The sequence below is a fragment of the Sordaria macrospora genome, chromosome 1, assembly GCF_033870435.1.
Source record: "Sordaria macrospora chromosome 1, complete sequence".
NCBI lineage: Eukaryota > Fungi > Ascomycota > Sordariomycetes > Sordariales > Sordariaceae > Sordaria > Sordaria macrospora.
Window position 1 is genome coordinate 1,888,586 of NC_089371.1, and position 26,789 is coordinate 1,915,374.

The window sequence follows — 26,789 nt, forward strand, 5'->3', positions numbered from 1 at the left end:
TAGAGGTGAGGAGCGCCAAGGATCTCGCAGCGTGAGAATGTAAGATTGGTTGCGTCATAACGCATCGTCTTCTGTTTTAGGGGACCAACGGGGTGAGGGTTCGCCTTTCGTTTGTTTGCAGGGGTGCTGCAAGCCATGGAGATCTTGCAAATGACACCACACCAACCAACCCGCCCGTCCACTTCCCGGTCATGGTCATGAACATGTGAGCGCCGGCAACCGGGCAAAGGAGCAATTCTAGTCTTTCGAGGAGGTGTCCAGCTGAGTGAAAGCGAGGCCGGATGACCGGTATTTGCTTGAGAACATTCCATCCACGAACATCGAGTTCGTCATCAAGGGCATCATGATGCACTTTTATCACTTGCGCTGTATTACCTCTAGGGCATAGAGATTTGACGCTGGGGTCTTTTTTTTTGGTTAGAACAGACAGGTTGAATCTGTAACAGCAGTGACTCGGGGGACATCCGAGCACAATGTTTGAGATCTGCCGAGCTAAGCCGCTGTCGACCCCGGGCGGAGGGCTCCTTCCGAAAGAGCTTAGGCCCTCCGGTGGTACTTGCGAGAGATAATTTGGTGTCCGATTGTCTGTGTCGATATAACCTCAAAAGATAGGAGGTGGGTTTCGCAGTCAGGATCTGCGCCTACAGCGTTCTCTGGCGCGTCTCTGGCGCATTTGGCTGCGGATACCCGAACTGTAGTGCGGGGGAAACCATGGGAGGGTCTCTGTTAGGAAATGGTGTGAGCTGGTGCGACCTAACGTGACCCTTTGTCAGTTGCGGCTTTTGCAACCATTTTGCGACCATCCAACAACTTACACGCGATAAGACGGCATTGTATATCCAGAATAAGCTCATTCAACGATGATTTTCACTACTCGGAGGGGCAAGCTAATGCGAAGCAACCTCTACATCCTGGCCTTTGATCATTCTCGCGCAGTCCATCTCGTATCCTCCGCTTTCTTTCCGCCAACCGGAGACTCGGGTGCTCGCACACGGGGCCAGAAGTCGAGGAGGACGGCAGGACGATAGACAAAAAAGAAAACCTCGCTCGATCTTTGCGGTTTTGTCCTTGTCTAGACGATTGTCAAGCCCGCCACATCGGCTCGCACCCTGGATCGTCGATCCTTTGCCTTTTTGCACCGGCCTGGTCTGCCAGGTTTGCCTAAATCAGTACACTACACTAGTCTCGGGACTCAAAGATGATGGCCTGAGAACCTCTCAGGACAGCAGCTCGACGTGAGACTAAACATTATGCCCATGGAGGCAACTGAACCGAAGCAAGAAACTCCCTCGTCGACCGTCTTCCCTGTCGCTCCTGCCCAACATGGTCCACCTGACGACCGGTCTGGCTCACCACAACGAGTCGAACCAGGCGACAAAAAGGCCACAGTTGTGGATCACTCCTCAGTCGTTGCCTTTGAACCTGACCCGATCCGCCTGGTCCTTTCTCTCATTTTCCGTCAAAAGCCCATCTTGGCCGGGGCTTGGCAGACCTCGGCGGCGTTGAAGGAGGCTGGGACCTCCCGGGGGGGCAGGTCTAAACTCCCACGGCAGGGTCGTCTACAGCATGGGTTCGGCCCACGCGCTGGTGTGTTTTAGCGTGTTTGGTGGACACTTATTGATACCAAGATGCACCCAAGTGGAAGGCATCAGAAAAGACATGCAGCTATTCTCGACAACCGCCGCTTCCTGTGCTCACTTGACCCCTTCTCCTCTTTTCGTTTCATCTAGGCATTTCTTGTTTCTTATTTGCAAGATCTTGAGACATCTTTAGTGCCTGTTGAGGAAGGCGGGTTTGCCAACCAGAGAGCTAGTACGACTAGCACGGCTTTGACTGACAACCAAAGTCCGGCCCTTGGAGATCGACGGTTGAGTACTTGAACTCCGTCTCCCTCCTTCCTGCATGCTGCATACCTTTCTGTCATCATTGCCTTACCCTGCATTCATCCCTCATAGATGTCTATCTCATAGAGTTCTTCCCTGCACATATCTTTGATACTTCTCCTCTCGCCCGACAACACACCGAATTTCCTGGCCCATTCGTATTCTTCCACCTCATATCAGGGTCTTGACGCTCCTTATACTCACCGGCAACCACAACTTTCTGGGTAATACGCCCGCAAACTTTCCGAATATCATTCAATCTGTCCCAGAAAAATCTACTGTCCTCCCTAGATACGAAACACCCTAAGAGAGAATCTTAAGCAATGGCGCCCGATCCTGAAGCGGGCACCGCACCACAAAAAGGCGGATGGCGGTTGTTTGGACAGAGTCCGACCAGGGAGCAAGAAAACGAGGAGACACCGGGGAGGAGAGGACTACCAAAATGGAATATGTGCATTTTGAACGACAGAGAGACCATTGAAGTACCAGGTAAGATTTACCCAGAAGCACTATTTTGCAATTACAATAACACTAACTTCCTCCTAGGCTCGGTCCTATTACTAGCGGCAGACCACAATGAGCCCCTTGGTCTACGAAACGCACCTGCACGAACTTCCCATTCATCCATCCCAACCGCCGTTATTCGGCCCCCAGAACCCCCACAGGACGAGAAGAAGAAAACGAGTGACGGCAAAATCATTCTCGAACCCCAACCAGAAGAATCCGCCAATGACCCCCTCAACTGGCCGACGTGGCGCAGAGATTCGGCCCTGCTCTCCCTGGGCCTCTTTTGTATGGTGGGCGGCGGCATGACCCCTCTCCTTGCTGCTGGCTTCACCGATGTCGCCAATGAGTTTGATGTCAGCGTCTCAGACGTATCACTTACGACAGGCCTCTACATGATGGGTATGGGTCTTGGCTCCGTGGTCTTCTCGCCTACGGCTATCCTGTACGGAAAAAGGCCAGTGTACCTCTTTGGGGCTCTGTTGTTTGTCGTAACATCAGTGTGGTGCGCCGTTTCAAAGAGCTTCGTGTCTTTGGTGCTTGGAAGAATCTTCCAGGGCATTGCTGTCAGTCCGGTTGAATGCCTTCCGTCTGCCACCATTGCCGAGATCTTCTTCCTCCACGAGCGAGCTTATCGAATCGGCATTTATACTCTGTTGCTTCTTGGTGGAAAGAACCTGGTTCCTTTGGTCAGCGCAGCCGTGATTGAGAGCTTGGGATGGCGCTGGACTTTCTGGTGAGTTTCTTGTCCCTAACGTCAGTCTCAGGTGTTTCAAAGCCTAACAAGTCTATTAGGGTTGTTGCTATGGTTGTTGGCTTCTGTGGGTTTCTGCTGTTCCTCTTTGTCCCCGAGACATTCTGGGACAGAGTGCCCCATCCGAGGAAGAAATCATCTAGGCCAGGCTTCTTCCGCCGGATGTCCTCAAAACAGCACATTCGGCGTTCGGATGCCGCAGGTGTCAGTGTGCCACCCAGCGCTTTACCCAGCGCATTGCCCAGTGCTCGCCATAGTGAGGAAGGTCCGAGTCCAGCGCCGGCGCCTAACCATCGCCGGAACGTTCACGTCGGATTTGCTACTGAAGCGGAAGAGCATCATACCGAAAAGGATAGGGAGGCTGCAGTGCTACAGCACACTTCTGGGAAGCTTGATGAGCTCCGCGACTCGAGTGTTCCCGGCACAGCACGTATTTTTGCGGAAGACAGCCATGCTGCGCGCCCCGATATAATTGCCCAGGGACCCTCATCATCTGACAATTCGACGAAGCCCCATGTCTCCTACATGTCCGACAACCTTGAAAAGCCCAAGTCACCTTACTCTCCGGACAGGCTTGCCCGACAGGATCACACCGAAACCGATACCGAGTCTCAATCAGTGGCTAGCTCACGCATGGTGGCCGGCAGAGTTCCATACACTACGGCCCTACGGGACCAGCCGGCAAAGTCGTTTATTCAGCAGCTCAAGCCGTTCCATGGCCGCCTGAACAAGGACAAATGGCACAAAGTAGCCGTCCGGCCGCTCATTCTGTTCTCCTATCCAGCCGTCCTTTGGTCAGCCATCGTCTACTCATGCTCAGTCGGATGGCTTATTGTGATATCCGAATCTGTAGCTGTCATCTACCGTGAAGGCCACTATGAATTCAACGCTCTGCAGACGGGGTTGGTTTACATCAGCCCTTTTGTCGGCGGTATTCTGGGCACGGCTGTGGCGGGCAAGGTATCGGATGTCATCGTGAAGGCAATGGCCAGGCGTAATGGTGGTCTATACGAGCCCGAGTTCCGACTTGTCATGGCGCTACCTGTAGCCATTACCACGGTTATTGGCCTGATGGGCTTCGGCTGGTCTGCACAGCTGGGTAACCACTGGATTGTACCGACCGTGTTCTTTGGTGTCGTCTCGTTCGGATGCTCGCTTGGCTCGACAACCAGCATCACCTTCTGTGTCGACAGCTACAGACAGTATGCGGGCGAGGCCTTGGTTACGCTCAACTTCAGCAAGAATATTTTCCACGGTCTCGTTTTCAGCCTGTTTGTAACCGGCTGGCTTACGGACGATGGACCTAAGACTGTGTTTATCTGGATCGGAATCATCCAGCTCATCTTGCTCTTTTTCACTATCCCAATGTACATCTACGGAAAGAGAGCCAGGATGTGGACGGTCCGGAAGAACTTTATGGAGAAGTTCTAGGTGAACTTCCGTAAGGTCAAATACACCTGACGGTCATCGTGACGGTAGACCTCTGGAGGCTTTGGTAGGGTAACCTGTCACCGATTGGTGAGGCTAGCCATGAGCATGAGTTATGACTGTGTTAGGTAAGGAGTTTGTTGGGGCATTGACTTGGGATATTGTACGCATTTTGCATGATACCATTTGTAGCGTTTGCATATAACAGTTTAGGATATTATAAATTTGGCATCTAGCTGCGATTCTTAACTCTGTGACTTTTGGACTTGCTTGTATGACACGGAAATTGTGCCACACTTTATGAAAGTTTGCATTCTCCAATGCCCATGACATTATGACCTGAGAGGATTGGAGCTGTTGGTCAAAAATCCTCAAGGACAAGGCGGGAGTGTTGAAGAAACGGGTACAGTGACAAAACATTAAAACGACGTGACATGCGTACTGTGTGCTAGTAACGACCCCTCTATTTTCTCTCCTTTTTCCTTCCCTAGCGTGAGCCCCACTATCAATTGCATCACAAGCCCAGTTACACAAGCTCACGAAGCTCACCTATTTCGACCTCACTTACTACCCTTGGGAACTTTTTTTTTTTTTTTTTTCCTTTTTTGGCAAAAGGACTTCCCCTTATCTTCATACTTTCATCTCACCACTTCGTTTGCCCTCGGTTACCCAGAATACACCCAGCACTCTTTCGATCTTGACTGGTTCAGCCACATCTCTTCAACAACCCCAACCACAAAACCACACTTTGTCTCCTACGTAGAGATATAGCTCATTCTCAGCACATCGGTTCACAATACACCAGGCCAGCCGACGCCCTCACTTCTTCTACCTGGACGAAGAACCTCAACCTCAGCCTCAACTCTCAACTCTCAACTCTCAACAAAATGACATCCCGAACCATCCCCCCTCTCCTGGAACCCTACCTCGCCATCGAGCCGCCCCAGTCCCAAATCCTCCTAACAGGCCTCCTTGGCGCCAACACCAACTGGCTCCTCCTTCGCTACCTTTACACACTCCTCAAATCAAAATCTCAGCAGCAGCAGCAAGCGCAGCCAACAAGACCACAACAACACCAGCCACAGGGCCAGAGACGCGTAGGCCTGAGGATTCCGGTAGCTGCTGAACCTGGCCTTGAGCCACCCGCCCCCGCGCAAAATGGAGGAGGTGCAAATGATGAGGAAGGGGAGAGTGTGGGGGTATTGCTGGTGAGCTTCCTTCGTGACTTTGCGTTTTGGAAGGAAAGTGCCGGTAGGCTGGGACTGGATTTGGAGGGGCTGGGGAGGAGGGGAAAGTTGGGGTTTGTTGATGGGCTTTGCGTTGGGGTTAGATCTGGGTCTGGGTATGATGGGGAGAGTGGTGGTGCTGGTGGTGGTGGTGTTTCTGGTGCTGTTGGGGGTGGTCTTCCTGTGAGAAGTAGACCTCCTGTGCCGGTGGCGGCTGGAGGGGTGCCAGGACGGGGACCACCACAAGCTGCTCCGACAAGCCCGGTAACGAGGGAATCTATGTCACAAGGACAAGGACAAGGACATGGGCCGGCTGCAGGAGAAAAGTGGAAGCGCTCTCTCCCCAGCTTGGCAGTGGCAGATGTGAGCAAGACGCTACACGCTGCTTTGGACGAGCTGTGCCAGAAGAACAAGAAGGTGGTGCTGGTTATTGACCAGCTTGACTTTTTGCTGGCTGCTACGTCGGATGGGAACGGGTCGGTTTCATCGGCATTGAAGGACCTGCTGTTGGATCTCAGAGAGGTAAGTCATCCTACGAGCACACGGGCGGACAGATGCATGCATACGGAGGACGAAGAGACTGATGATTAATGATATTAGCAATCACATGCCACGATCCTCACGTTGTCTGCCGACGACCCATTGATCGCTTCGCAGGCGACCACGCTGGAGAAGGATCACGCCTCCTTCGTTCTGTCGCTGGCGCATGAGTCGGATATGATTGTGAGTCTTAGATTACTGGATACTGGCATTGCGAAGGACGTGAGCGGTGTGGTCAGGATTACGCGTGGAGGAGACAGTAGCGGCGAGAGGCAGATTGAAGAAAAGGAGTATCTGTATCATGTCGGAGGAGACGGTGGCGTTCGGGTCTTTGAAAGGGGGCAATAAATAGCTGGTTCGAAAACATTGGGCCTGATATTGAATTTGATAACCATCATCACACATCACGTCATATCTGATATTCGTGGCTCTCCCAAATGTTCCGAAACGCTCGGGTGAATTAACGGAACTGGAATTGTAGAGTAGTAATAAAACTTGCTCGACCGGGCGACACTCAGCCCATCACCAAGCTTGAAAGCTTGCCTTGTCCGTGGGGAGACTTTTGCTGTTTCCGCTTCAGCAAAAAAGACGTTACGCCATTGTATCCCATGACCATGTTTGCTCCTTGCGCATGTCAAGAAAGCCTTTTGAAGATCGAGTTCCCCGCGCGCGCGCAAAATGTAAACCTCATGCACCTTTTGCCCGTTGATGTGATGTAGCAGCAGCAAAAAGCGAGTTTAGGTCCGATCCGTAGATAATCCCAGTCCCTGGTTACACCGCACCCGCCGAAGAAAACGATCCCGTCCCATTTGTCCCGCTTCGCCGCCGCCAGTTCACGTTAATCGACCCGAGAGAACAGAAAATCCAACCCAGTTCGCTCATTTAAGCAGCGACGGGAGCCTTGGAGCCCTTGGGGACACCGGTCTGGAAGCCGTTCTTGAACTTGCGAGAGACGGTGCTGAGGTAACGGAGGCGACCAGTGCCGGTGGTCTTTCTGCGCTTAGCCTTCTCAGACCAGTTGTCTGTATTGCAAAACCCTGATGTCAGCATTCTGACACTTGCGCCCGAGATTCGGGGGGAACCTCTCAGGTAGGCCCCCTCGAGGATAATAGAGTCCAACGTACACTTGCGGGTCTTGGCGGCAGGGTAGCCGCAAGAAGCGCAGACCTTCTTCTGGTTGTGGAGCGAACGGCGACTGGTGAATCGATTGTCAATTTCTTGTTCTGTTGTAGCGGAGGACGTCGTCGATGTTCGTGTATCTTTGTGATCGTCGACCCATGTGTTCTCCTTTTTTTCATTCGGATTCGGATTCGTGTCGACTTACCCGCAACGTCTGCAAAGACCGTGGGTCTTGGTGTGGCTGTTTGGAGAGTTAGTTACCCTTATCCGACAGTGTCCGAGCCGTATGGGTCCTCAAACATACCGCTTGCCAAAGCTCGAAGTTCCCTTAGCTGTTCGCCACCGTGTCAGCCCATCGTGTCCCAATCATATCGCATCCTCTCGTAGTTGTTGTGCATTATTTCGTCTTCGAGCCGTATGTCGTCCAGTTTACAGTCGCTCAGGGCAACATTTCGACCAGATCGTCAATTCGGTCGTTGGCGAGGGGTCGATCAAAAATGGTTTTGAGGTACGTCGTGTGTCTGCAGGATCAGGGAAAACCTACTCATTTTGGCGGTTGCTGTGTTCGAACAAAATCAGTATGGCCGTAAGGGAACCTCTTGTTGGGGGTGGAGCGGAAATACCTTCGTCGTCGTCACCGGGCGGAGCGTTGTCGTGAGTTGGATGATTCTCTCAAGTCTAGGATCGCGAAATTTTGGGAATGTGCGGCAGCCAGATTTCCCGCTTAGGGCTGCCGCGTACCCCCGCCACATGTGGCTGCGGATTGTGGCTTGTGTCACCTGTTGGGCGCAACCTGCGCTGCCGCGTCCCACCCGTCCCTTTAGCCGACCCACAATTCCGTGCCGCCCAGGCCCACTCAAGACTTCAATCATCCAGACCTCCTGGCAGGACCACATCGATGAGACTTCGCCGACGCTTCAATTATACATGATATCTTGTTGCTTTAGGCCGCCTGAGAGCGGCATCGACGGCACTTGGTATGCAACTGTACGCATCAGTTCAAAAAGTAGTTAAACCTGCAGATATCTCTCACCAGACGGTAACAACTTCGAGAAGAATAGGACACTCTCTGTAGCAGAAACAAGCAGGATAAGATGGACTTGAATCCACGTGTGAACTGACTTGAGATGTAGCTCTCTTAAACACCCATTTCAATGACCACGAAGTCAAAGCTGAAGCTCATCAGTCATCCCGATCCACAAACATCATGAATCACCCTCAAGGCTTTATAGTCAACAGAAATGTTGCTGGGACAAAAACATTCAAGTTCCGAAAGATGTCGTCTTATAATGAGAAACTAACTACAACTTTTCTAAACGCTCCAAGCATTCTTCGGACACTGAAGGGCCGTACTAGATGCTCAACCAGATACCAACTCCAAATGAAATCCCACACTTAGATCTTCAGCTTGCTGAACTCCTCCAGAGTGCGCTGGTAGTTCTCCTTCGCCGCCTGAGCATCGGCCAGCTTCTGCTTCTCAGACTCCTGGACAGCCTCACTGACCTTCTCGAAACCATCCTTGGACAGCAACTCCTGCTGCTTCTTGATGGTGAGGTCAGTCTTCTGCAACTTGGTGGTGATCTTCTTGATCTCAGCATCGATGTCGCTGATGTTACCGCCAACCTGGAGAAGGACGGTGATCTCGGCATTGATGACATAGACGGCGCAGCCTCTTGGCAGCTCCTCATCGGCGGCCAAGACGCGGACCTCCTTAACGCCCTTGCCACAGAGTGTCCTGATGGCGGCGATCTGAGCGTTGACAGTGGCGAGACTGCCCTCAGTAGTGGCCTTGATGAACGCGCTGCCGTCCGACTTGATGTTGTAGTCGGCAGCCAGGGAGCGGATGCCGCCGGCGCACTTAAGACCAAGCTCGTAGTCCTCAGCTTCAGTAGCGAACTCAAGCTGAGACTCGAAGGTAGGGTAAGGAGCAAGCATGATGGTCTCGCCATCGCCCTGCTTGCGAGGAAGACGCTGCCAAAGCTCCTCAGTGATATAGGGCATGATGGGGTGGAGAAGACGCAGCGCCACGTCAATGGTGTGGTAGAGGGTCTGCTGCACGCTCTGCTGCTCCTCAGGAGTACCGTCGCTGAGGATACCCTTGCTATTCTCGATGAAGACGTCGCAGAGCTCATCGTAGAAGAACTGGTAGGCAACCTTGGTGGCTCTGGAGAATTCGCGGGCCTCGAGAGCATCGTTCATGCCCTTGACGGCGACGTTCATGCGGTGAAGGATCCACTTCTCAGGGACAGACAGATTGGCAACGTCAAGCTCGGCCTTGGGCACAAACTCCTGAGGAAGCTTGCCGAGGACGTACTTGGTGGCTTGCCAAATCTTGTTGCAGAATCTGCGGTAAGCGTGCATAACCTTGATGTCAAAGTTGATATCGCCACCACCAGTGGTGTAAGAGAGAAGGGTGAAACGCATGGCGTCAGCACCGCACTCGGGGATACCACCGGGGAAGGCCGTCTTCTGGTACTTGGTAGCTCTGGCGACTTCGTCCTCCTTCAAGTTACCGACCAGCAGCTTGGCATGGAGGTCCTCGAGCTCGATACCACGAATGATGTCAAGAGGGTCGATGACGTTGCCCAAAGACTTGCTCATCTTCCTGCCCTCGGAATCGCGGATCAAACTGTGGCAGTACACCTCGGTGAACGGCACCTCTCCGGTCATCTTGAGACTGAGCATGATCATACGGGCGACCCAGAAGAACAAAATATCCCAGCCGGTCTCGAGCATGCTGGTAGGGAAGAACTTCTTGAAGTCGAGGTTCTCGGTGTTGGGCCAGCCAAGAATGGCCATGGGCCAAAGTCCGGAGCTGAACCAGGTATCGAGACAGTCGGGATCTTGCTCAAGGGTGAACTTGCGGCCGGCGAACTTGGCCTCAGCCTTGGCCTGCGCCTCCTCCTGTGTTCTGCCAACGATCCACTCGGACTTCTCATGCTCGCGCTGGCCCTCCTCACCCTCAAAGATGACGCGGTAGGCAGGAATACGATGGCCCCACCAGAGCTGACGAGAAATACACCAATCCTGGATATCGGCAAGCCACCTCTTGTAGGACTTGTTAGCACTCTCGGGGGAGATCTTGACCTTGCCCTCCTCGACGACCTGGAGCGCGGCTTCGCCCATCTCCTTCATGCGAACCCACCACTGCTCGGTCATCATGGGCTCAATGACGTCCTTGGACTTCTCGCAGAGGGGGATCTTCATGGGGTTGGGCTCCTTCTTGACGAAGAGTCCAAGCTTGGTCAATTCCTCCACAACAGTGTAACGGGCGTCGAAACGCTTCTGTCCCTTGAAGGGGCCGGCATTGTCGTTGAGGGTTCCGTTCTCGTTAAGAATGTTAATGAACTCAAGGTTGTGACGCTGACCAAGCTGGTAATCATTGAAATCGTGGGCCGGGGTCAACTTGACAGCACCGGTACCGAACTCCTTGTCGACGTAGCTGTCGGTGACAATGGGGAGGAGACGGTCGACGAAGGGGTGGCGGGCGAACTTGCCGACAAGGTGGGTGTAACGAGGATCCTCGGGGTTGACGGCGATACCGGTATCGCCAAGCATGGTCTCGGGACGGGTGGTGGCAACCTCGATGGTCTCCTCGGAACCGTCAATCTGGTACTTGAAGTGAGTAAGGACACCGAACTCGACCTTCTTGTCGTAGCCGGGGACATCAAGAAGGGTACGGCCGGTAATTTCCTTGTTCTCCACCTCCAAACCACTGAGAGCGGTGTTCAAGTGGGTGCACCAGTTCACCAAGCGGTTGGACCTGTAGATGAGGCCCTCGTCGTGAAGACGGCAGAAAGTCTCCATAGTGGCAGCAGTGAGGTTCTTGTCCATGGTGAAGGCCTCACGCTCCCAGTCCATCGAGCCGCCCATGAGCTTCTGAGCATTGTTGATGCGCTGGTGGTAATCGCCCTTCCACTCCCACACCAGCTCTGTGAACTTCTCACGGCCAAGTTCTTGACGGATCTTCTTCTCCTTCTTCCACAGCATCTTCTCGACGACGGACTGGGTCGAAATACCGGCATGGTCGCAACCGGGCACCCATAGGGTCTCGTAGCCCTTCATGCGGTACCAGCGGATCAATGTATCTTGCAGGGAGTTGGCGAGAGCATGGCCGCAGTGGAGAGCGCCGGTGACGTTCGGAGGTGGCAGAGGGATGACGAACTTGCCAGCAGAGGGTTTCCTGCAGGCTTCAGGCTTGAAGTAGCCAGCCTTCTCCCACCACTGGTACCAGGCAGCCTCGACGGCGCTGGGGTTGTATGCCGAGAAATGAGGATGCTCGAAAGACTGGATGACCTTCTTCTGGCCGGCCGGGGTGTTGTCTTCGTACGGAGGGAGAGCAGGTGTCTTCTCCTTCTTCTCCTTGGGGGCGGACACAGCAGCGGGCTGCTTCGCTTTGGCGGCCGCCTGCTTAGCAGCGAACTTGGCGGCCTTGTCGGCTTTAGCCTTCTCCTTCTTGTCTACAAGAGCAAAGAAACGGGTGTAAGTTGGTGACCACGAGTTTGCATAGTAGACTTCAGTTCCACAGGGCTCACGAACCGTTCTTCTTCGGGGCAGGGGCAGCCGGCGCGGCGGCAGGCGCGGCAACGGGTTGATCTTCCGCCATGTTGACTTTCTTGTTGCTGTTGTAAGTCGAATAGGGTCGAGGAACCGGAAGTATGCGGGTCGTCGTGATTTTAAGCAATGAATGCCTTCTCGAGCTTCCAATTGCCAATCGCCACAACGAAAGCGGCATTCAGAGGGATAAGGGTCAATGGGCAGCTGAAGGGTTGAGCGTTATAGGCGGGCCGTCAGGCTGACAGGAATTTCTTTTGCGGCCGCCCCTCGGAGGGGCAGACGGACTAGACCGGCCGGGAGCCATGGGCCCATGCAGTGAGTCAAAAGATTTCCCCGCGCACGGGCCCCACTATTCCCGCCAACCCGCGTGCAAGTGTTTGAGAGGTACCTCTTATGGAGGCCGAGAGCCCCCCAGTTTCAGTGCCTCCTCCACACTATGGAAAGTACTACAATAGCGTCAAGTTTTTGGCAATTCTCATTCCCATTCCTATCTACGGCTTGGATAAAACCTTCCTATTTCGTTGACTTGAGGAAGGTCGGGGATGGAAGAGTCACTCTCAGCCAAGTAGCTGTTGCTTTGTTTAGACTCACCAACAGATGGCTCACTGCACATTCTGGTAGCCTCAGTATTTGGTGACTGTTCGAGTCATGTTGTCATTCCTAGCGGAAAGGGAACTGGAAACCTCAGAAATAAGAATGGCATGTCTTTTCCAGCCATACTTCTCGGCTCATGTCAGTCTTGTATTATGTTTCCTCCTTTGCTCAACTTCCAGGTATGTTGGGAAGTGTTGAGAGTTTTCCTTTGCTTTTCCCAGAGGCTATCGGCCTGCTGAACCTAAAAAATCCGGCCATGCAAGACCAGAAAACTCGATTCTATCCACAGCAAAAAAAATTGTGGAACCTACCTACTATCTCAGAGAAAGCTCGAGCATCCCGATGCCTGGCTATAGAGAAGATGTCACATGCCACTAGGGAACACAATAACATGAAGAGCCTGATATTCAACAGCGAGGGTACATGATAAGTCTTCCAGAAACGGAACATCAGTGACTTCTGTTCTTTCATTCACATGATGCACAAAGGTGTGTGCCCACAATTCCTACTCATCCAAAAGGGCGCTCGTGTGATCTCTTCGAGGTAGTGAGTGCCTCGAATGCTCATCACGACGGGTGGTTGTTACGATCAGCAACTCTCTAAGCTCCCACAGCATTACTCAAAGAGGACTAGGTTACAGCAAGCTTGGCGTGAATCTGGGGAGAACCCCTGTGATATCCGCCTGCTAAGGTTAAAATTGGACCCTTGTAATCTCCAGTTGGTGCCCACCAGGGGCATCGTGGCACGGCAAGCACGGCGGGCGCGGGCGCGCAGCTCAGCCCAGAACTCAGGAAGGGAGGCCCAGTCCTGCCTGCCATTTGAAGTTCTGCCCAGGTTATGAGGGCATCTGGCAAGTGCACCTGGCACAGCCCGAGGTGCGTCCCCCATGCATGCCACGGTCCACGAAACCCGTCCGCTGAACGTGACGGAATTGGTCGCCCAATCCGGCCTGACAGAAGACCATCTCGAGAACCACCAAACGTCGTTCAAGTCGGGGCCAGTGGGTGAGCCTTCACACCCTCGTCTACCCTCGTCTACCCTCGCCAACACTGGATAAGTCCCGTCGGATCCAAGTCATTCGCCTCGCCAGATAATGGTTGTCATCCTATGATCCTATGGTCCATCGCTACCTCATCACGCTGCGCTTGGCCCTACCGGTGATTAATCGCAGCACGCCCCATCGCTCCTGAGTTAACGTCTACTCCATCTGGTCGTCATCTGCAAACCGCTATTGCCCGGAACTTCGCTTTTTGATTTCCAATTTCTTCGATTTCATCAACCCCTCCACCCCTTCTTCCCAACTTCAACTCACCCTCCGGTTCTCCCCCCTTGCGACTGGATACCGTGAAATACACTCCCCGTCTTCCCTCAACGATTTTACCTTGCCATCCTGCGCAATTAGCCTCTGCCATCTTCCTCCGAAGCGAGTGACGCCGGTATCCCCGCAACTCGAGCCACCGACGACATAGTAGTGTATGCGAATGATCGGACCCACCGCCACCGACGGCTCGAGCAGCAGCTGGTCCCGATAAACTCGAGATCCCAGACGACATCGCAACGCCCGCTCCATCAACTTTAATACAACCATTTGGCTGCCAGCTCCAAGAGGCGTTCGTCGGTACATATTAGGCGTTCGCGGTGATCAGCCGCTCCTGATCCTACAATGCGCACTCCACGAGTTGCCATATTGGTCCTGTTCTTTTCCGCCTCGGTGTTTCTCTTTTGTCGCGCCATAGCGTCATCCCGCCGTGCGAGCCCAGCAGTTTCGCATCTATCACCTGAACCGTCGGGGTTGCGATCCTTCTTCTCCTTTAGAGCGCCCTTTACACTGTTCCCTCCCAATGCAGCCATCAGTCTCTTTGACGATAACAGCACCTTTTTCCCGGCGCGGCCTGCGATATTTGGGCCACCACTCCCGAAAGACGGGCTAAGTGGGCAACTTTGGGCAGGGAGTGGATTTACAGATGACAATCTCCAAGATGGCGTGGGTGAAGGCGAGCTTGGTTGCAGCGATGTGGTGGGGTGGGAGGGTGCGCCCGGCCGGCTGTCTATCAAGATGCCAAAGCAATCGCCAACAGGAGACACGACTGGCGGTACCACATCCGATCACAAAAGGTTCAAGAGGAGCAACATTGTTGGCGGTCCTGGAGTTGACCACAAGACCACCTCGAAAATACACTCAAGCAAATTGGACGTGGAAACGGTGGTGGATGATGGGACAGATGATTACCTACACCAAGGATTCCGAACAGACAAAGATGCTTTCGTCGACACTCTTACCAGTTCAAGCTCAGGCCATGCAGACATCCAGTCGATCCAAGAGACAGCCGAGATAACCGGCAAGATTGTGCTATTGAGCCGAGGCGGTTGTGGTTTCCTCGAAAAAGTGAAATGGGCACAGCGGCGCGGGGCTATTGCACTCATCGTTGGTGATAACCAAAAAGGCGGGCCACTCATTCAAATGTCCGCACGCGGTAATGTTGATAACGTTACTATCCCATCTGTTTTTACCTCTAGAACTACTGCCCACCTTCTATCCTCCTTGATGCAACCGGGAAGCTTCCTTCAAGATATTCTCGATGAGAGCGGTTATCCGGTTTCAAACGCCCAGCATTCAGGCAAGACCAAGAAAAGAAAATCGTCTAAATGGCCCACAAAGCACGCCAGGTCTCTCCCTGCAACAAACGCCAAACGACAGTTGACCAAGGTGACAGGTCCCCAGGGAAGCGTGTCAGAAAGTGGTGCTGAATCCAGCCCTTCGCATAGGAGCTGGTTTTCACGGCTCCTGCACTGGGGCACCGGGAGTGACACTGCAACTGATAAAAGCCGGCCTCCAAGCAGCGGGTCTTTGGATTGGGTCATAGTGGACGACTGGAGTGATGAAAAAGATAAAGTTATCAAAACCGGCCTTGACAAGGCTTCCAAGAGCAGTGGCGATGACTCTGCGTTGGGTTCAGACTCTGGCAGGAACCGTGAAGATGGCTTCCAGATTGGAGTTCAGGATTGGCGCGACCCTGATTTGGCTTCGTCTTCCTCCAAAAACAGCGCATCCTCTGCTCGCCTAGGTGGCGATAGTTCGGCCGATAATGAGCAACAGGGCGGTACTTCCGGTGCTTCCTCAAAGAAATCCGGCAAGACTAGTCAAAGTGATGGGACTGGACCTCAAGGAGGCAGCATTACTCCTGGCAGTGGCCGATACGACCCCGAGGCTTTAGCAGGCTCGCAGTCAGGACAACGGAACTCCGATTCGTCTCCAGGCTCCTCAGGTGGTTTGATGTCCAAGATATTTGGTGACGACAACGGCGAAGATTTCTTTCCCTATGAAGCTTCATCTTCGTACACCGAGAAACCGTCTCCATCTCCAGCTGCGCTCAACCGGGCGGGACATCACGAAGGTTTATGGATTACTATAACACCCACAAGCGGTGCCAGTCCATTTTTCGACACTCTTCTTGTTCTAGTAATCAGCCCTCTTATTACGCTGACAGTCGTCTACGCTCTTCTTATACTACGTGCCAAAATCCGTAGACGGAGGTGGAGGGCCCCGAAATCCGTCGTGGAACGTCTTCCGGTACGGACTTACCATACCGTCCCTCGTTCGCCAAGTCAATCGTCGCGGGTGCCATCTCCCAGCGGGGCTTCAACCCCTACGACACCACTACTCCAAGGACCATCTCGTTCATCTCGGCCAAGGTCCCGTACAACGACGGGAGTCCCTGAACACGCGGACTTGTTGAGAGTGGACAGTGCCCTGCAAGCGGCAAGGGTGCCGGCCCACGAGAAGGGAGCCACCCGCGCTAGCCAGTGGAAGAAGTACATGGGACGGCAGAGAGAGTGTGCCATTTGTTTGGAGGAGTACGTGGATGGTGTTAGCAGAGTAATGAGCTTGCCCTGCGGTCATGAGTTCCACGCGGAATGCATGTAAGTGACATCCCCCATATGCCCCTGAATACTCGAATTTATAGCATACTGACAACACAACAGAACGCCCTGGCTCACCACTAGGCGCCGCACATGTCCTATCTGCAAAGGCGATGTTGTCAGGTCCTTGGCACGAGGGTCTTCGTCTAACCCACGATACGAGCCATATCGCGATGACGATAGTGATGAGGATGACGGTGGCGAGGCTTCTGGATCCGGGGACCCCATGTTCAGATCCGACTCTCCGGCGAGAAACACAGATGTTGAACAAGGAAGGGCTGCGGCGTCAGCTCCCGAGAGAGGGCGCGACGGGTTTGATGTTAGCGATGGATGGTTCAGCGCCTTGTCGAACAGTCTCGGAGCTAGGCCCACCTTTCTAAGCCGGAGGACAGACAATTCGTGAGTTCGAACAAGCGCATTGATAGAGGGAAACATCTCGGGAGGTCATCATAGCATACGGATTTTTGGTTGGGACTTGGATCGCAGCGGTCCGAAGCTGTAGGGATGTTTATTACCTTTTGTGATACTGCATTTTACACAGACAACACAGGCAGAGAGCATTTGCGGGCATCGGATACAGACAAGCGTTGGAGGCAGTTCTCGAACTCAGGACGCAATGTTATCATCCCACGTTCGTTAATTGGCGCAATTAAGCAGATTGGTACTATGAAGTTGTATAACGTGCCTCTAATCCACGTCACGATTCGTGTGCGAAGAAAAAAAGGAGGGCACTGGTGTTGCGAATGCCTTTGATGACCCTGCCCAAGTGTTCGTTGCTGGGCGGCTGCTGACCGTTTCAGGCAACGGAATGCAGCTAAACACCACCGAGAGCATATTATTCGTTCTATTCAGTCATGGCTGAGAATAACCAACTCATCTTTCCTTCTCCTTCGTCCTCAAGAGTCAACGCAGGTGGTCTTGGCTAGCTTACCGAGAGATCACAAACCGGCCACGATCTAGTCCGCTGCAGCAGAACGGCACTTACGGATGCCATCGACGACCTGCCAACACAACACAGTCATTAGCATCCAAGCCTAGTCCCTGAGGATGTTAACGTAGGTGTGAGACAACAAGCCACAAGTATCATTTACGCATCAAAAGTATACGAAGGAGAGGAGAAACAGAGACTAAGGAGTTGAGGTCTTCATGTGTACCTGTATTTACACATGTTGAGCATGTTCATGGGTTTGACTGGCGTGGTGGTAACAGGAAGTAGCGGGGAAGGAGTGATGATGTTGAAATAAGCTACCGAAACAGTGAGCGACCAAGTTCAGAATGAACCTCTTGAGATTTTACACGGGAAGACCAAGCCGAATATAGCGCAACGAACGTCAAAATCAAGTTGCTAAACGTGTTGGTTCTTTAAAACGCGGAAAAGGAAGGATAAAATTGTGTCTGTTGGTGATGTTGAAGAAGGGGCATCTGCAAGGGTTAGGGTGGTTTTCCACACCGTGCTCACCTTGGTTATCACACGCTTGATCGGAGCACACCGAGACCATTGAACGTGCTGTCGTTCTCGCGATAACAACAAACACGCAATACAACAAACAGACTGCTCTTTCTCTTCTTTTAGGCAAAGGAAGGTGGGATGGAATAGTAGTGTGCCCATTATATCCTAATTTGATCTGTTCACTATTTGTTTGAGCGATCGCAATCGAAAGAAATCTACGTCGCTCTTTCTCCCTTCGTCAACCTCGACTCTCCTCCATCTCACTATCATTGACGGCCGCGACCCTGTACTGACAACACTTACTTCTGACCTTCACTTTCGCACGATGCGAAACACGCTTTATCATTGGTGACTCAACACCATTTGATTCTACAGACCAACCTCGGTTTTCTCGGTTGTTACCCCCAATCCATAGTGAGGCCCGGCGCCCATCGTTCGTTTCATCTACCGTCTCTCACATTCAACCATGGCACGCTACCTCACACCGGCCAAGATTGGCCTCCTAGCTCTGATTGAGCTTTACGCCGAAGAAGCGGTCCCCAATGACGCGATAATTCCTGTCCTGAGCTTCCTCGCCTCCCACATCCTCGACAGCGACCTGCAAAGCACGACGTCGACGTCTACGCCAGGCGCAGGCGCAGCAGCAAACCGGTGGCAAAGAGCTGAGCGCAGCATCGGACTGGTTGTCTCCGTCAAAGATTTTGAGAACCTTTTGCTTCCCTTTCCGGCGGTAGACCGACTGCCCGGCCGCCGTCTGTGGGACAGGTTTCTGGAGAAGCTGTGGGGCATCGATTCTCTCGATGCATTGCAAGAGTTCTTTTCCCTTCGGCCACGAGTGTTGGCACGAACCAGAGAAGAGTTGCGCCGGATGGCAGAGGCCAGAGAGGAACCCCCGTCGGGGATACTCTTGGCTCGGAATTCGCCCCTGGGGGCTTTCGTGAGGAAGGCCGTGTTGGAGTTCACGAGGTTGCAGTTCCACCACTCGGCGGAACTGTGGAAGGCGTTCGTCAAGTACCGCCAGCCTACGGTTGCTTACTGGAGGAGACGTAATCCGCAGTGCGGGAGACTCAGTTTCGACTCGGTGTTGATGGAGGGCCAGCATGAATGGGGGCCGTTCACGGATGGAATCGCTGTGACGGCGTACGGTGGTATGCTCATGGGCCAAGAAGACGACGCGCTACCGGTCAGCACGGATGACGTTGAGAGTCTCCTTGAGTTCCAGATTGATCAGATACAGAGTATGTTGCTCCTCCCTCACTTGCCTAAAAGAGTTGACGATCATTCTAACGACAAGCAGAGTATGGTGCAAGAGTACCTGCGGAGATCAAGGCGAAATTCCACGCCATGCTGAGAGACAGCCACGTTGTTCCCAGTCTGTCCCATTATTTAAAGTAAGCTTCCACTATCCAAAACCGACAGCTTCCGAGCGGATGCTAACATCTACAGCTTCTCGGATGCTTGGAGATCCGGTGACTATCCATCGGCGTTCGACTACCTCCACAGATACTTCGACTACACCATGCAAAACCGCGACCGTCTTTTCTACCACTACGCTCTCATGAACTTGGCAATCGTACAGTCAGACTTTGGCTGCCACAAGGAGGCGATGGCAACCATGCTCGAGACCATCTCCACCGCCCGAGAGAACAAGGACAACACCTGCCTCAACTTTTGTCTGAACTGGTTCTATCACTTCGGCCGAGCACACCCGGATCTCGTCCAAGATCTCGAGGCCAACAGCATGATCGGAAGCGGCAAGGAAGCCCTCGCCTTCCTCCGAGCGAAGGCCAAAGAAACCGGCATGCTCGTCCTCCGGAGTTCCGCTCTTCTCAGCGAAGCCAAGCTCAACATGGCCAACGGCGAAAGCATAGCCGGCGCCATGGAACACCTCGTGCGCAGCTCACAAATCATCGTCGAACGCAACATGAAGTCCCTCTTCGGCTCGCAACTATCCGTCACCACATCGCTCTGGGACCGCCTCGGCATCTCCTACCTCTCCAGCATGACCAGCGAGGTCTTTCTGCGCGTGCACGCCCCCAGCGCCTGCTTCGACGACGAGCTCAAGATGGTCTGCCGGCTAGCCGGCACCCTCGCCGGCAAAGGCAAGTACGACGAAGCCTTCGCCAAGCTCGAGGATGGCATCGACAAGAACGCGCTCCGCGCCGCCAAACCGAACCAGTACTGGCACCTCTACCGCGGGCTCGTCAAGCTGCGGCGCGACCTGCACCGCAACGACCTCGACACCGCTGAGACGCTGCTTGCGCAGCTGCTGCAGGTCGGCTCCGAGGAGCTTGATCCGGACGTGGTGTTCATCATCGACTCGCTGCACATCGAGGCGTTGATACGACGGAAAGATTTTGATGCCGCGTACGAGAAGATCGAGCGGCTGGTCGCCAAGTTCCGCGATGACCATCGAGATCTCTCGCTGCGTATTCGGCTGCTGTTGGTAAAAGCACACTTGTTTGATGCCATGGGCATGCCGGAGCGGGCGTTCTCGATCACCATGCGTGCGGCTAGTCTGGCGTGGCGGGCACGGCTGCTTACACTCCTGTGGCAGGCTGTGGGCGCTCTGGCAAATATTCTGAACGCGATGGGTGAGTTCCCCGCTGCTGTACAGCTCGTGGAAGCTGTGCTGCCGAGATCGATGGAGTCGGAGAATGCCTTCAACACAGGCATGCTGTACAGTATCCTAGCGGACGCCAGGATGGGGCAGGCTGGAAAAGCTGGAAAGGCTGGGCGGGCGGCGGCGACGACAACGACAAAGGGCGAAGTATCAGGACTGGCAGCGTCAAGCGTGACGAATAACAACAAAAGAGACGTACTCTTTAAGAAGGCAGATGAAGCGCTAGAGTGTGCATACAAACACTTCTCTGCGGCGGAAGATCTGGAGAAGCAGTGCGAGACGCTGGCGAAGAGGGCGACGCTGATGAAGGTGCTGGGAAATCATGCTCGAGCGGAGGAGTTAGCAGCGCGGTATATGGGTTTGAGGAGGGAGAGCTCATCGAGGGATTATTCTGGATTGTGATGGACGCATGGAACAAAGGGGGTCTTATAAGCCATGAGGTGTTTTTGGACTGGGCTCAGTGAAGCTCCACCCGGACGCCCGTATGGTGTAATTCGGTTGTAATGATTTATGAAGAATGGACAAGATACTGTTGCTGGCCATAGAGTCGGATGTTCGTTTTCATCGATAGAGTCTCGGATGTGTGCCCCTTGGTTTTATGTGTTCAAACTCCTAGTTCAAATGGATGAAATCATAGGAGCTCTCTGAGACTTTGTCTTCTGATGCCACCCAGCATAGGAAGTGAAGCAGGCAGACTTCTTCTCTAGACATAAGATTTCACAAGGAATAAAACAAAACAATAGGAGTTGTCAATCACATGGCTTGCCAGGGGCCCAATCTCACGATGCAGTAAAAAGGATATAATCATTTGAGGGTCGGTGTATGCAATGGTGCTTCAAGCACTCTTAACGTCCTTCCCTTCCGCATCTTACTATTCACAGTTTCGCTCCGCCTGCTCTAACTGCATGCTAGCTGTAGTTTGCTTCCTGTCCCGTCTCTCTTTGTATTCCAAAAATCCAGGGATGATGCCAGTCTAGCAAGCAAGGGCAGACGTGGTGGTCGTGAAGCTCGCATTAACAAGCCACTTACGTAACCTTGTCGCGGTTGTGGTAGTTGACAGAGTCGTTCCAGCTAAACGGGGTTCGGCTCGGTTAGTTACTTGTTGCCATAGAGCAATGGGAGCTCCATGGGTTCGTCCAAAGCTTCGTCGCGAGGTTTCGGGTGGGTTGTAACACGTACAAGAGAGTCTTGTCACCATCGCCCCAGGGGTAGTTGCGGGTGCGGATGTTCTGGTAGGGGTACTCGGTGCGCTCCTCAAGAGGGGGGAGGTGGGACCAGTGCTCCCAATGCTCGTTGTAGAGGGTGTAGGCGTTGTAGCCGGCGAGGGCAAGGGCAGGGGGGATGCCGCTGGGAGAGGGAGAGTTTCGTTAGCTTATCGTGTTCCCGTTCCCCTTTTTTCTGTCCCACATCCATCAAACATTCGTCCCGTGGGTGTTGACTGTTGGTCCACCTCTTCGTTCTTCTCCTCGGCGGTGCGCGTCGGCTATGACGCTGTTGTCATGCGTTCGTCGTTGAAGTCGCGCATGCATTGGAGCTCGGTGGAGCTTCGTTCGAGCTACATGAAGCTCCAGCTCTTTCAGAGCTCGGGGGATCCATCCGGGAAAAACCACGCAATAGGGATTTGGGGGAAGGGAAGGGAATGCGCATACTAGAGAGAGATCTTGCGCCAGAGCTCTGTATGGTGACTCCCGGTTAGCATTCCCGTCCATTCGATATCCGGGGTTGGCAATTGGCAAGGGTGGGTGGTGGGTTAGGGCGCACCAGTGGTCTCAGCGGCGTGCTGCTTGACGGCCTCACGCTCACGGACGAAGGCGTTCTTGCCGGTGCCGGTGGCAGGGGTGCTGGCGAAGCGGCGCTGGACGGTCTGGCGGACCGCGGGGGCACGGAGGTTGGCGGCGAGGCGCGCGAAGAACATCTGGCGTTGGGCGAACATGGTGTCCGTATTCGTTGTGTGTCGATTACAGGTGGTGTTGGAGGAGTGGTAACGAGGTGGATGCGGAATCAGCACAAGCAAAGGTTGTAGCAATGAGGCCCACTTTTTCCCTCCTGCGCTTGGCGGCTTCTCGTGACTCCGGGTGCGAAGTGAGGTCAGAGACCGATCAGCTCATTGCTCGGCTCGACCTCGGGTGGGTGGATTGCGGCTGCTCATTAAGTGTGGCTGGAGCGCGAGGACGTTCCCGTCCACATTCCACAAACGGTCGAATGACGAAAGCTGTGTCTTGGCGGTGTGCAGCTGCCTGCCAGCCTGTCAGGTGACTTCGTGTGCTCGAGAGGGTGGACCCCACCATTCAAGTGCGCAATTCGAACGCACGGGCCAGGCGTTCGCATGTGGGCGGCGCGAACTGGTCGACGTCGTTTGTCATTTTGCCGCGTTTGCGTCGAGTGGTGGCAAACTCCAGGAGACTCGAGAATCGAGGTATCGGTCCCTGTAGCGATGTGAGGGAATGATCATTGTTCCAGGTAACAGTTTTGTCGGTTCTATCCTGCTCAAGATTCCAAGACCTGAACAATTGCTCTTGAACAGTCAAAACTGAGACGACATCCCATGTCCCTCCTGCTTTTCGTATGGCCACAGCACTTCCCAACACCGCATCCGGCGACCCAAGTGACTCTATTGTACCCCTAACCCTGGCTGTATGAGTACAGCTCCCTGAGCATCACCGAACGAAAGATCTGAAAATGGGGTTGCGGATCACGACGTGGAATGGTGAGGTCCTCTCGCGTGTTTTTGCTCCGTCATGCCTTTTCTAACTCATATGTGTAGTGAATGGCATCAGGTCAGTCCCGACACGACAGGTTGTCACCATGAGCCAGCTCTGACCCAATTCAAGAAATCCATTCAGTTACCAGCCATGGCGGGAGAACCGCACGTTCCAGTCCATGTTCGACACCTTGGAAGTCGACATTGTGGTTATGCAGGAAACCAAGATTCAGCGAAAAGACTTGAGAGATGACATGGTCCTTGTCCCCGGCTGGGATGTGTACTTCAGCTTGCCCAAGTACAAGAAGGGTTACTCGGGAGTTGCTATTTACACTCGTTCCTCAAAATGCTGCCCGGTACGAGCCGAAGAAGGCATCACTGGCGTGCTGTGCCCCCCGAACTCGTCCACAAAGTTTCGCGACCTGCCCGCCGATCAGCAAATTGGCGGTTATCCCACTCCCGGTCAACTCTCCAGCGACGTAGACGAAGCTCAACTCGACTCCGAAGGAAGATGTGTCATCTTAGAGTTCCCTGCCTTTGTCCTCATCGGCGTATACAGCCCGGCTACGCGAGACGAGACCAGAACCGAGTTCCGTCAGGCTTTTATCGACGCCATGGATGCCAGAGTCCGTAACCTCATCGCCATGGGCAAAGAAGTCTTTCTCTGCGGCGATCTCAACATCATCCGTAATGAGATGGATACCGCCGGCCTGCCAGAACGGCTGAAAAAGGAGGCCATGACACTCGACGACTTCATCTCGACCCCTTCACGCCGCTTCCTGAACCAAATCGTATTTGGTGGCCGAGTGATCGGTGAGCCGGACGAGGGACGAGAGAAACCCGTTCTTTGGGATCTCTGCAGAGAGTTCCATCCAAGACGTCCGGGCATGTACACGTGCTGGGAGACAAGAAAGAACGCAAGGCCTGGCAACTATGGCAGCCGGATTGACTACGTCCTCTGTTCATCCGGGATCAAAGACTGGTTCGTCGACGCCAACATCCAGGAAGGTCTCTTGGGATCCGATCACTGCCCTGTCTATGCCACGATCAGCGATACTGTCACCAGGGATGGCATCACCATCCCCATCACAGACCTTATGAACCCGGAGGGCATGTTCAAGGACGGCCAGCGCCAGCGTGAATGGTCCCAAAAGGATTGTCTGCCTATCTCAGCGAAGCTTATCCCGGAGTTCGACCGACGACAAAGCATCAAGGACATGTTCTTTAAGAAGAAAACGCCGTCCACCACACCCAAGTCAGCCACCGCAGCCGCCGACGGCCAAGACACTATCGATCCAACCAATACATCTTCCACCACAGCGAACGCCACTAATGCACTACAGGAGGCTGCCAGCTCCGCACCATCGTTAAAGACGTCGTTATCCCAGTCAACAACAACCGAGCCAGCATTATCGCGAACATCCCCCATTCCAAAACGACGGGCGGAGCAGCCTGCACCAGCTGCTAGGCCATCGAAGAAAGCCAAGGCGACCCTCTCCAAGCAGCCATCCTCGAAATCCGTGCCCGGCCCATCGCAAAGTACACTCATGGGTTTCTTCAAGCCAAAGATCCCAACTCCAAGCGTCAAGGCGGAGGAACGACCTGCCACTGCAGACGTAAATAATTACTCTCCCGAAACGATAGCAGACACAACAACGGGAGACAGGTTATTTCCAGAGAAAGCCGGCCAACCAAGTTCATCCTTTCAGACCGACGATATCGAAGACTGGGACGAAGACGCTGTCGCATCCAAGACTAGCCCGACCACACACAAAACAACCACCGCCGCCATGGATGAAGAAGGCAAGGTCTTCGACCCCATCCAGAACAAAGAGTCATGGTCCAAGCTGCTCGGCAAGAGGGTAGTTCCCAAGTGTGAGCACGGCGACGATTGCATGAGCTTGGTGACCAAGAAGCCGGGGATCAACTGTGGTATGTGATATCGCTATTTTCATTCTCTGTCTCCCTCGTTCGATTGCTCTTCCTCCCTGTGTGCCTGCCCTCAACTACCCTGATAATCACAAGCTAACTCTCCTGGCTCTCGTCTCGTTACAGGTCGATCTTTCTACATGTGCGCGCGACCCCTTGGACCATCCGGCGACAAGGAGACAGGAACAGAGTTCCGGTGCAAGATGTTCATATGGAGCAGTGACTGGAGTGGGCGGCCGGAGCAGTAGATGGTCTCAAGCTCGTGTTGGACGGCATCACAAGGGACTAGCATGGGAAGGGGAGATAGAGGTGTTGTAGATGTTGACAATGGATGGTTGTTTATATCAGAACATTCATCTTATTAATGATCGAATGCTATTGTTTGCCTCTTCATGTCATACATGCGAGTGAATACCATGTTCGTTTGCTGTTACACAGCTACTCCTCCGCCTCGTGGTTTGTGGTTAGGGAGACGGGCCGCCGCCATTCACGGGTGATACAAGATGTCCAACGTCTTGTTCAGTCCCCTTGCTGCGCCGCGCGGGAAGCAGACAAAGCAACGAAGTCCAGCTGATGGAAGGACAGGACAGGTTTAAGCATAACCGACACCAGCAAGCAAGCATAACTAGACTGTGTCAAGGGAATGAAATGTCACACGGTCACACGAGCGAAGACACTGGGTGTTTTCTTTATAATAATACTGATTTCTTTGTGTTTTTGTGATCTATCTATGCGATCGGTGCGAGCGAAAAATGCTCCTGAGACTTTGATGAACGAACCATGATATGCGCCAGCCACCCCGCGCTCCTAATATGCGAGCAACAAAAGAAAAAGAAAGACCAAATACTATAAGACCAGAAACACCGAGCCCCCCTTGGATATCATTGACCAATGCTCCATGTAAGAACCATACCAGACCCTGCCCATCCCTGATGCGAAAAAGACAAAAGCCAAACCCATTATGCTCCTCCGCTATGTGACTTGTGTGGCACCGTAAAATGTCTTTTACCGAACTGAACCGAAATGCGAATAATGTGCACAACTACCATGCTGATTCCTGCTGAGAAAAGACTGTCGAACTGTCAGGTCCCAGATTCTGACCGGCCCAGCGCCTATGTCGCACCGCCCGTTGTCACCTTCAGCTAAGATCCCACTCCGAAGAGGGAGAAAAGTTGAGATGTCGAAGGCGAGAGAAAACGCCAACAGTATGGATGAGTCGGTGCCAATGAGAGACAGGTGCCGAACTGTCGAGGAAGATATGTTGTTGTTCTTGCTGTGACTTTGACAAAAATAGAACGAACCAAGGAAAATGCGAACGATGAGAGAAAACGAAACCGAGACCCGTTGCTGTGTGTGCCATATCCATGCCGGTACCCAAGTCTTGTCGTCGTATGCAGAAGTCTGATGGCCAAATCCAAGAAGGACGAGGCAGAGGTAACTTTGCGGTGATGTCAAAACTGAGATCGAGATGCTGATTGAAATGGCTGATCACATAGACGGATCGAGACTGATGATGTTGCTGAACTGCACTAATAAATGTGCCAGAAGAACACCAGCTGG

The 26,789-nt window shown here is 53.4% G+C and overlaps 8 protein-coding genes across 8 annotated transcripts; 5 read left to right on the plus strand and 3 right to left on the minus strand.

Moving 5' to 3' along the window:
- The first annotated feature begins 1,088 nt into the window (after positions 1 to 1,088).
- On the plus strand, positions 1,089 to 4,810 carry SMAC4_05412 (uncharacterized protein). The gene is made up of 3 exons (XM_003347065.2): positions 1,089 to 2,372; positions 2,430 to 3,123; positions 3,183 to 4,810. Exons 1-3 carry the CDS (start codon positions 2,207 to 2,209, stop codon positions 4,570 to 4,572), a joined length of 2,250 nt encoding a protein of 749 aa, XP_003347113.1. The 5' UTR covers positions 1,089 to 2,206; the 3' UTR covers positions 4,573 to 4,810.
- A 380-nt stretch (positions 4,811 to 5,190) lies between these two features.
- Positions 5,191 to 6,710, plus strand: SMAC4_05411 (uncharacterized protein). The gene is made up of 2 exons (XM_066090283.1): positions 5,191 to 6,317; positions 6,396 to 6,710. The coding sequence occupies exons 1-2, from the start codon at positions 5,457 to 5,459 to the stop codon at positions 6,681 to 6,683; spliced, it is 1,149 nt and encodes a 382-aa protein (XP_065945534.1). The 5' UTR covers positions 5,191 to 5,456; the 3' UTR covers positions 6,684 to 6,710.
- Positions 6,711 to 6,746: 36 nt separating this feature from the next.
- Positions 6,747 to 8,126, minus strand: SMAC4_05410 (60S ribosomal protein eL37). Its single transcript, XM_024655343.2, has 6 exons — positions 8,078 to 8,126; positions 7,999 to 8,013; positions 7,759 to 7,786; positions 7,660 to 7,695; positions 7,460 to 7,530; positions 6,747 to 7,357 (listed from the first exon to the last, which is right to left on the minus strand). Exons 2-6 carry the CDS (start codon positions 8,000 to 8,002, stop codon positions 7,218 to 7,220), a joined length of 279 nt encoding a protein of 92 aa, XP_024511243.1. The 5' UTR covers positions 8,003 to 8,013; positions 8,078 to 8,126; the 3' UTR covers positions 6,747 to 7,217.
- A 588-nt stretch (positions 8,127 to 8,714) lies between these two features.
- SMAC4_05409 (uncharacterized protein) lies at positions 8,715 to 12,444 on the minus strand. The gene is made up of 2 exons (XM_003347062.2): positions 11,994 to 12,444; positions 8,715 to 11,914 (listed from the first exon to the last, which is right to left on the minus strand). Exons 1-2 carry the CDS (start codon positions 12,187 to 12,189, stop codon positions 8,850 to 8,852), a joined length of 3,261 nt encoding a protein of 1,086 aa, XP_003347110.2. The 5' UTR covers positions 12,190 to 12,444; the 3' UTR covers positions 8,715 to 8,849.
- An 847-nt stretch (positions 12,445 to 13,291) lies between these two features.
- On the plus strand, positions 13,292 to 17,220 carry SMAC4_05408 (uncharacterized protein). Its single transcript, XM_024655342.2, has 2 exons — positions 13,292 to 16,526; positions 16,590 to 17,220. The coding sequence occupies exons 1-2, from the start codon at positions 14,269 to 14,271 to the stop codon at positions 16,927 to 16,929; spliced, it is 2,598 nt and encodes an 865-aa protein (XP_024511242.2). The 5' UTR covers positions 13,292 to 14,268; the 3' UTR covers positions 16,930 to 17,220.
- A 1,222-nt stretch (positions 17,221 to 18,442) lies between these two features.
- SMAC4_05407 (uncharacterized protein) lies at positions 18,443 to 21,169 on the plus strand (the record flags this gene model as incomplete). The annotated part of the gene is made up of 3 exons (XM_003347060.2): positions 18,443 to 19,214; positions 19,274 to 19,367; positions 19,423 to 21,169. The coding sequence occupies 3 exons, from the start codon at positions 18,443 to 18,445 to the stop codon at positions 20,999 to 21,001; spliced, it is 2,445 nt and encodes an 814-aa protein (XP_003347108.1). The 3' UTR covers positions 21,002 to 21,169.
- A 215-nt stretch (positions 21,170 to 21,384) lies between these two features.
- On the minus strand, positions 21,385 to 22,551 carry SMAC4_05406 (uncharacterized protein). Its single transcript, XM_003347059.2, has 4 exons — positions 22,361 to 22,551; positions 22,249 to 22,273; positions 21,779 to 21,946; positions 21,385 to 21,670 (listed from the first exon to the last, which is right to left on the minus strand). Exons 1-4 carry the CDS (start codon positions 22,530 to 22,532, stop codon positions 21,625 to 21,627), a joined length of 411 nt encoding a protein of 136 aa, XP_003347107.1. The 5' UTR covers positions 22,533 to 22,551; the 3' UTR covers positions 21,385 to 21,624.
- Positions 22,552 to 23,278: 727 nt separating this feature from the next.
- On the plus strand, positions 23,279 to 25,617 carry SMAC4_05405 (uncharacterized protein; the record flags this gene model as incomplete). Its single annotated transcript, XM_066090282.1, has 4 exons — positions 23,279 to 23,306; positions 23,364 to 23,376; positions 23,431 to 25,232; positions 25,356 to 25,617. 4 exons carry the CDS (start codon positions 23,279 to 23,281, stop codon positions 25,475 to 25,477), a joined length of 1,965 nt encoding a protein of 654 aa, XP_065945535.1. The 3' UTR covers positions 25,478 to 25,617.
- Positions 25,618 to 26,789: the final 1,172 nt, after the last annotated feature.

Bases quoted from the DNA above. Each gene is read 5' to 3' on its own strand.
- SMAC4_05410 (XM_024655343.2), bottom strand. The intron at 7,696-7,758 runs GTATGTTTGAGG...CTCTCCAAACAG, and splicing joins ACTTCGAGCTTTGGCAAGCG to CCACACCAAGACCCACGGTC. The intron at 7,358-7,459 runs GTACGTTGGACT...TTTGCAATACAG, and splicing joins TGCCGCCAAGACCCGCAAGT to ACAACTGGTCTGAGAAGGCT.
- SMAC4_05412 (XM_003347065.2), top strand. From the start codon at position 2,207: ATGGCGCCCGATCCTGAAGCGGGCACCGCACCACAAAAAGGCGGATGG. The intron at 2,373-2,429 runs GTAAGATTTACC...ACTTCCTCCTAG, and splicing joins AGAGACCATTGAAGTACCAG to GCTCGGTCCTATTACTAGCG. The intron at 3,124-3,182 runs GTGAGTTTCTTG...CAAGTCTATTAG, and splicing joins GGATGGCGCTGGACTTTCTG to GGTTGTTGCTATGGTTGTTG.
- SMAC4_05411 (XM_066090283.1), top strand. From the start codon at position 5,457: ATGACATCCCGAACCATCCCCCCTCTCCTGGAACCCTACCTCGCCATC. The intron at 6,318-6,395 runs GTAAGTCATCCT...TAATGATATTAG, and splicing joins TGCTGTTGGATCTCAGAGAG to CAATCACATGCCACGATCCT.
- SMAC4_05409 (XM_003347062.2), bottom strand. From the start codon at position 12,189: ATGCCGCTTTCGTTGTGGCGATTGGCAATTGGAAGCTCGAGAAGGCAT. The intron at 11,915-11,993 runs GTTCGTGAGCCC...TTGCTCTTGTAG, and splicing joins CCCTGCCCCGAAGAAGAACG to ACAAGAAGGAGAAGGCTAAA.
- SMAC4_05406 (XM_003347059.2), bottom strand. From the start codon at position 22,532: ATGTTCGCCCAACGCCAGATGTTCTTCGCGCGCCTCGCCGCCAACCTC. The intron at 22,274-22,360 runs GTGCGCCCTAAC...GTCACCATACAG, and splicing joins GCACGCCGCTGAGACCACTG to AGCTCTGGCGCAAGATCTCT. The intron at 21,671-21,778 runs GTACGTGTTACA...AACCCCGTTTAG, and splicing joins GATGGTGACAAGACTCTCTT to CTGGAACGACTCTGTCAACT.
- SMAC4_05408 (XM_024655342.2), top strand. From the start codon at position 14,269: ATGCGCACTCCACGAGTTGCCATATTGGTCCTGTTCTTTTCCGCCTCG. The intron at 16,527-16,589 runs GTAAGTGACATC...ACAACACAACAG, and splicing joins GAGTTCCACGCGGAATGCAT to AACGCCCTGGCTCACCACTA.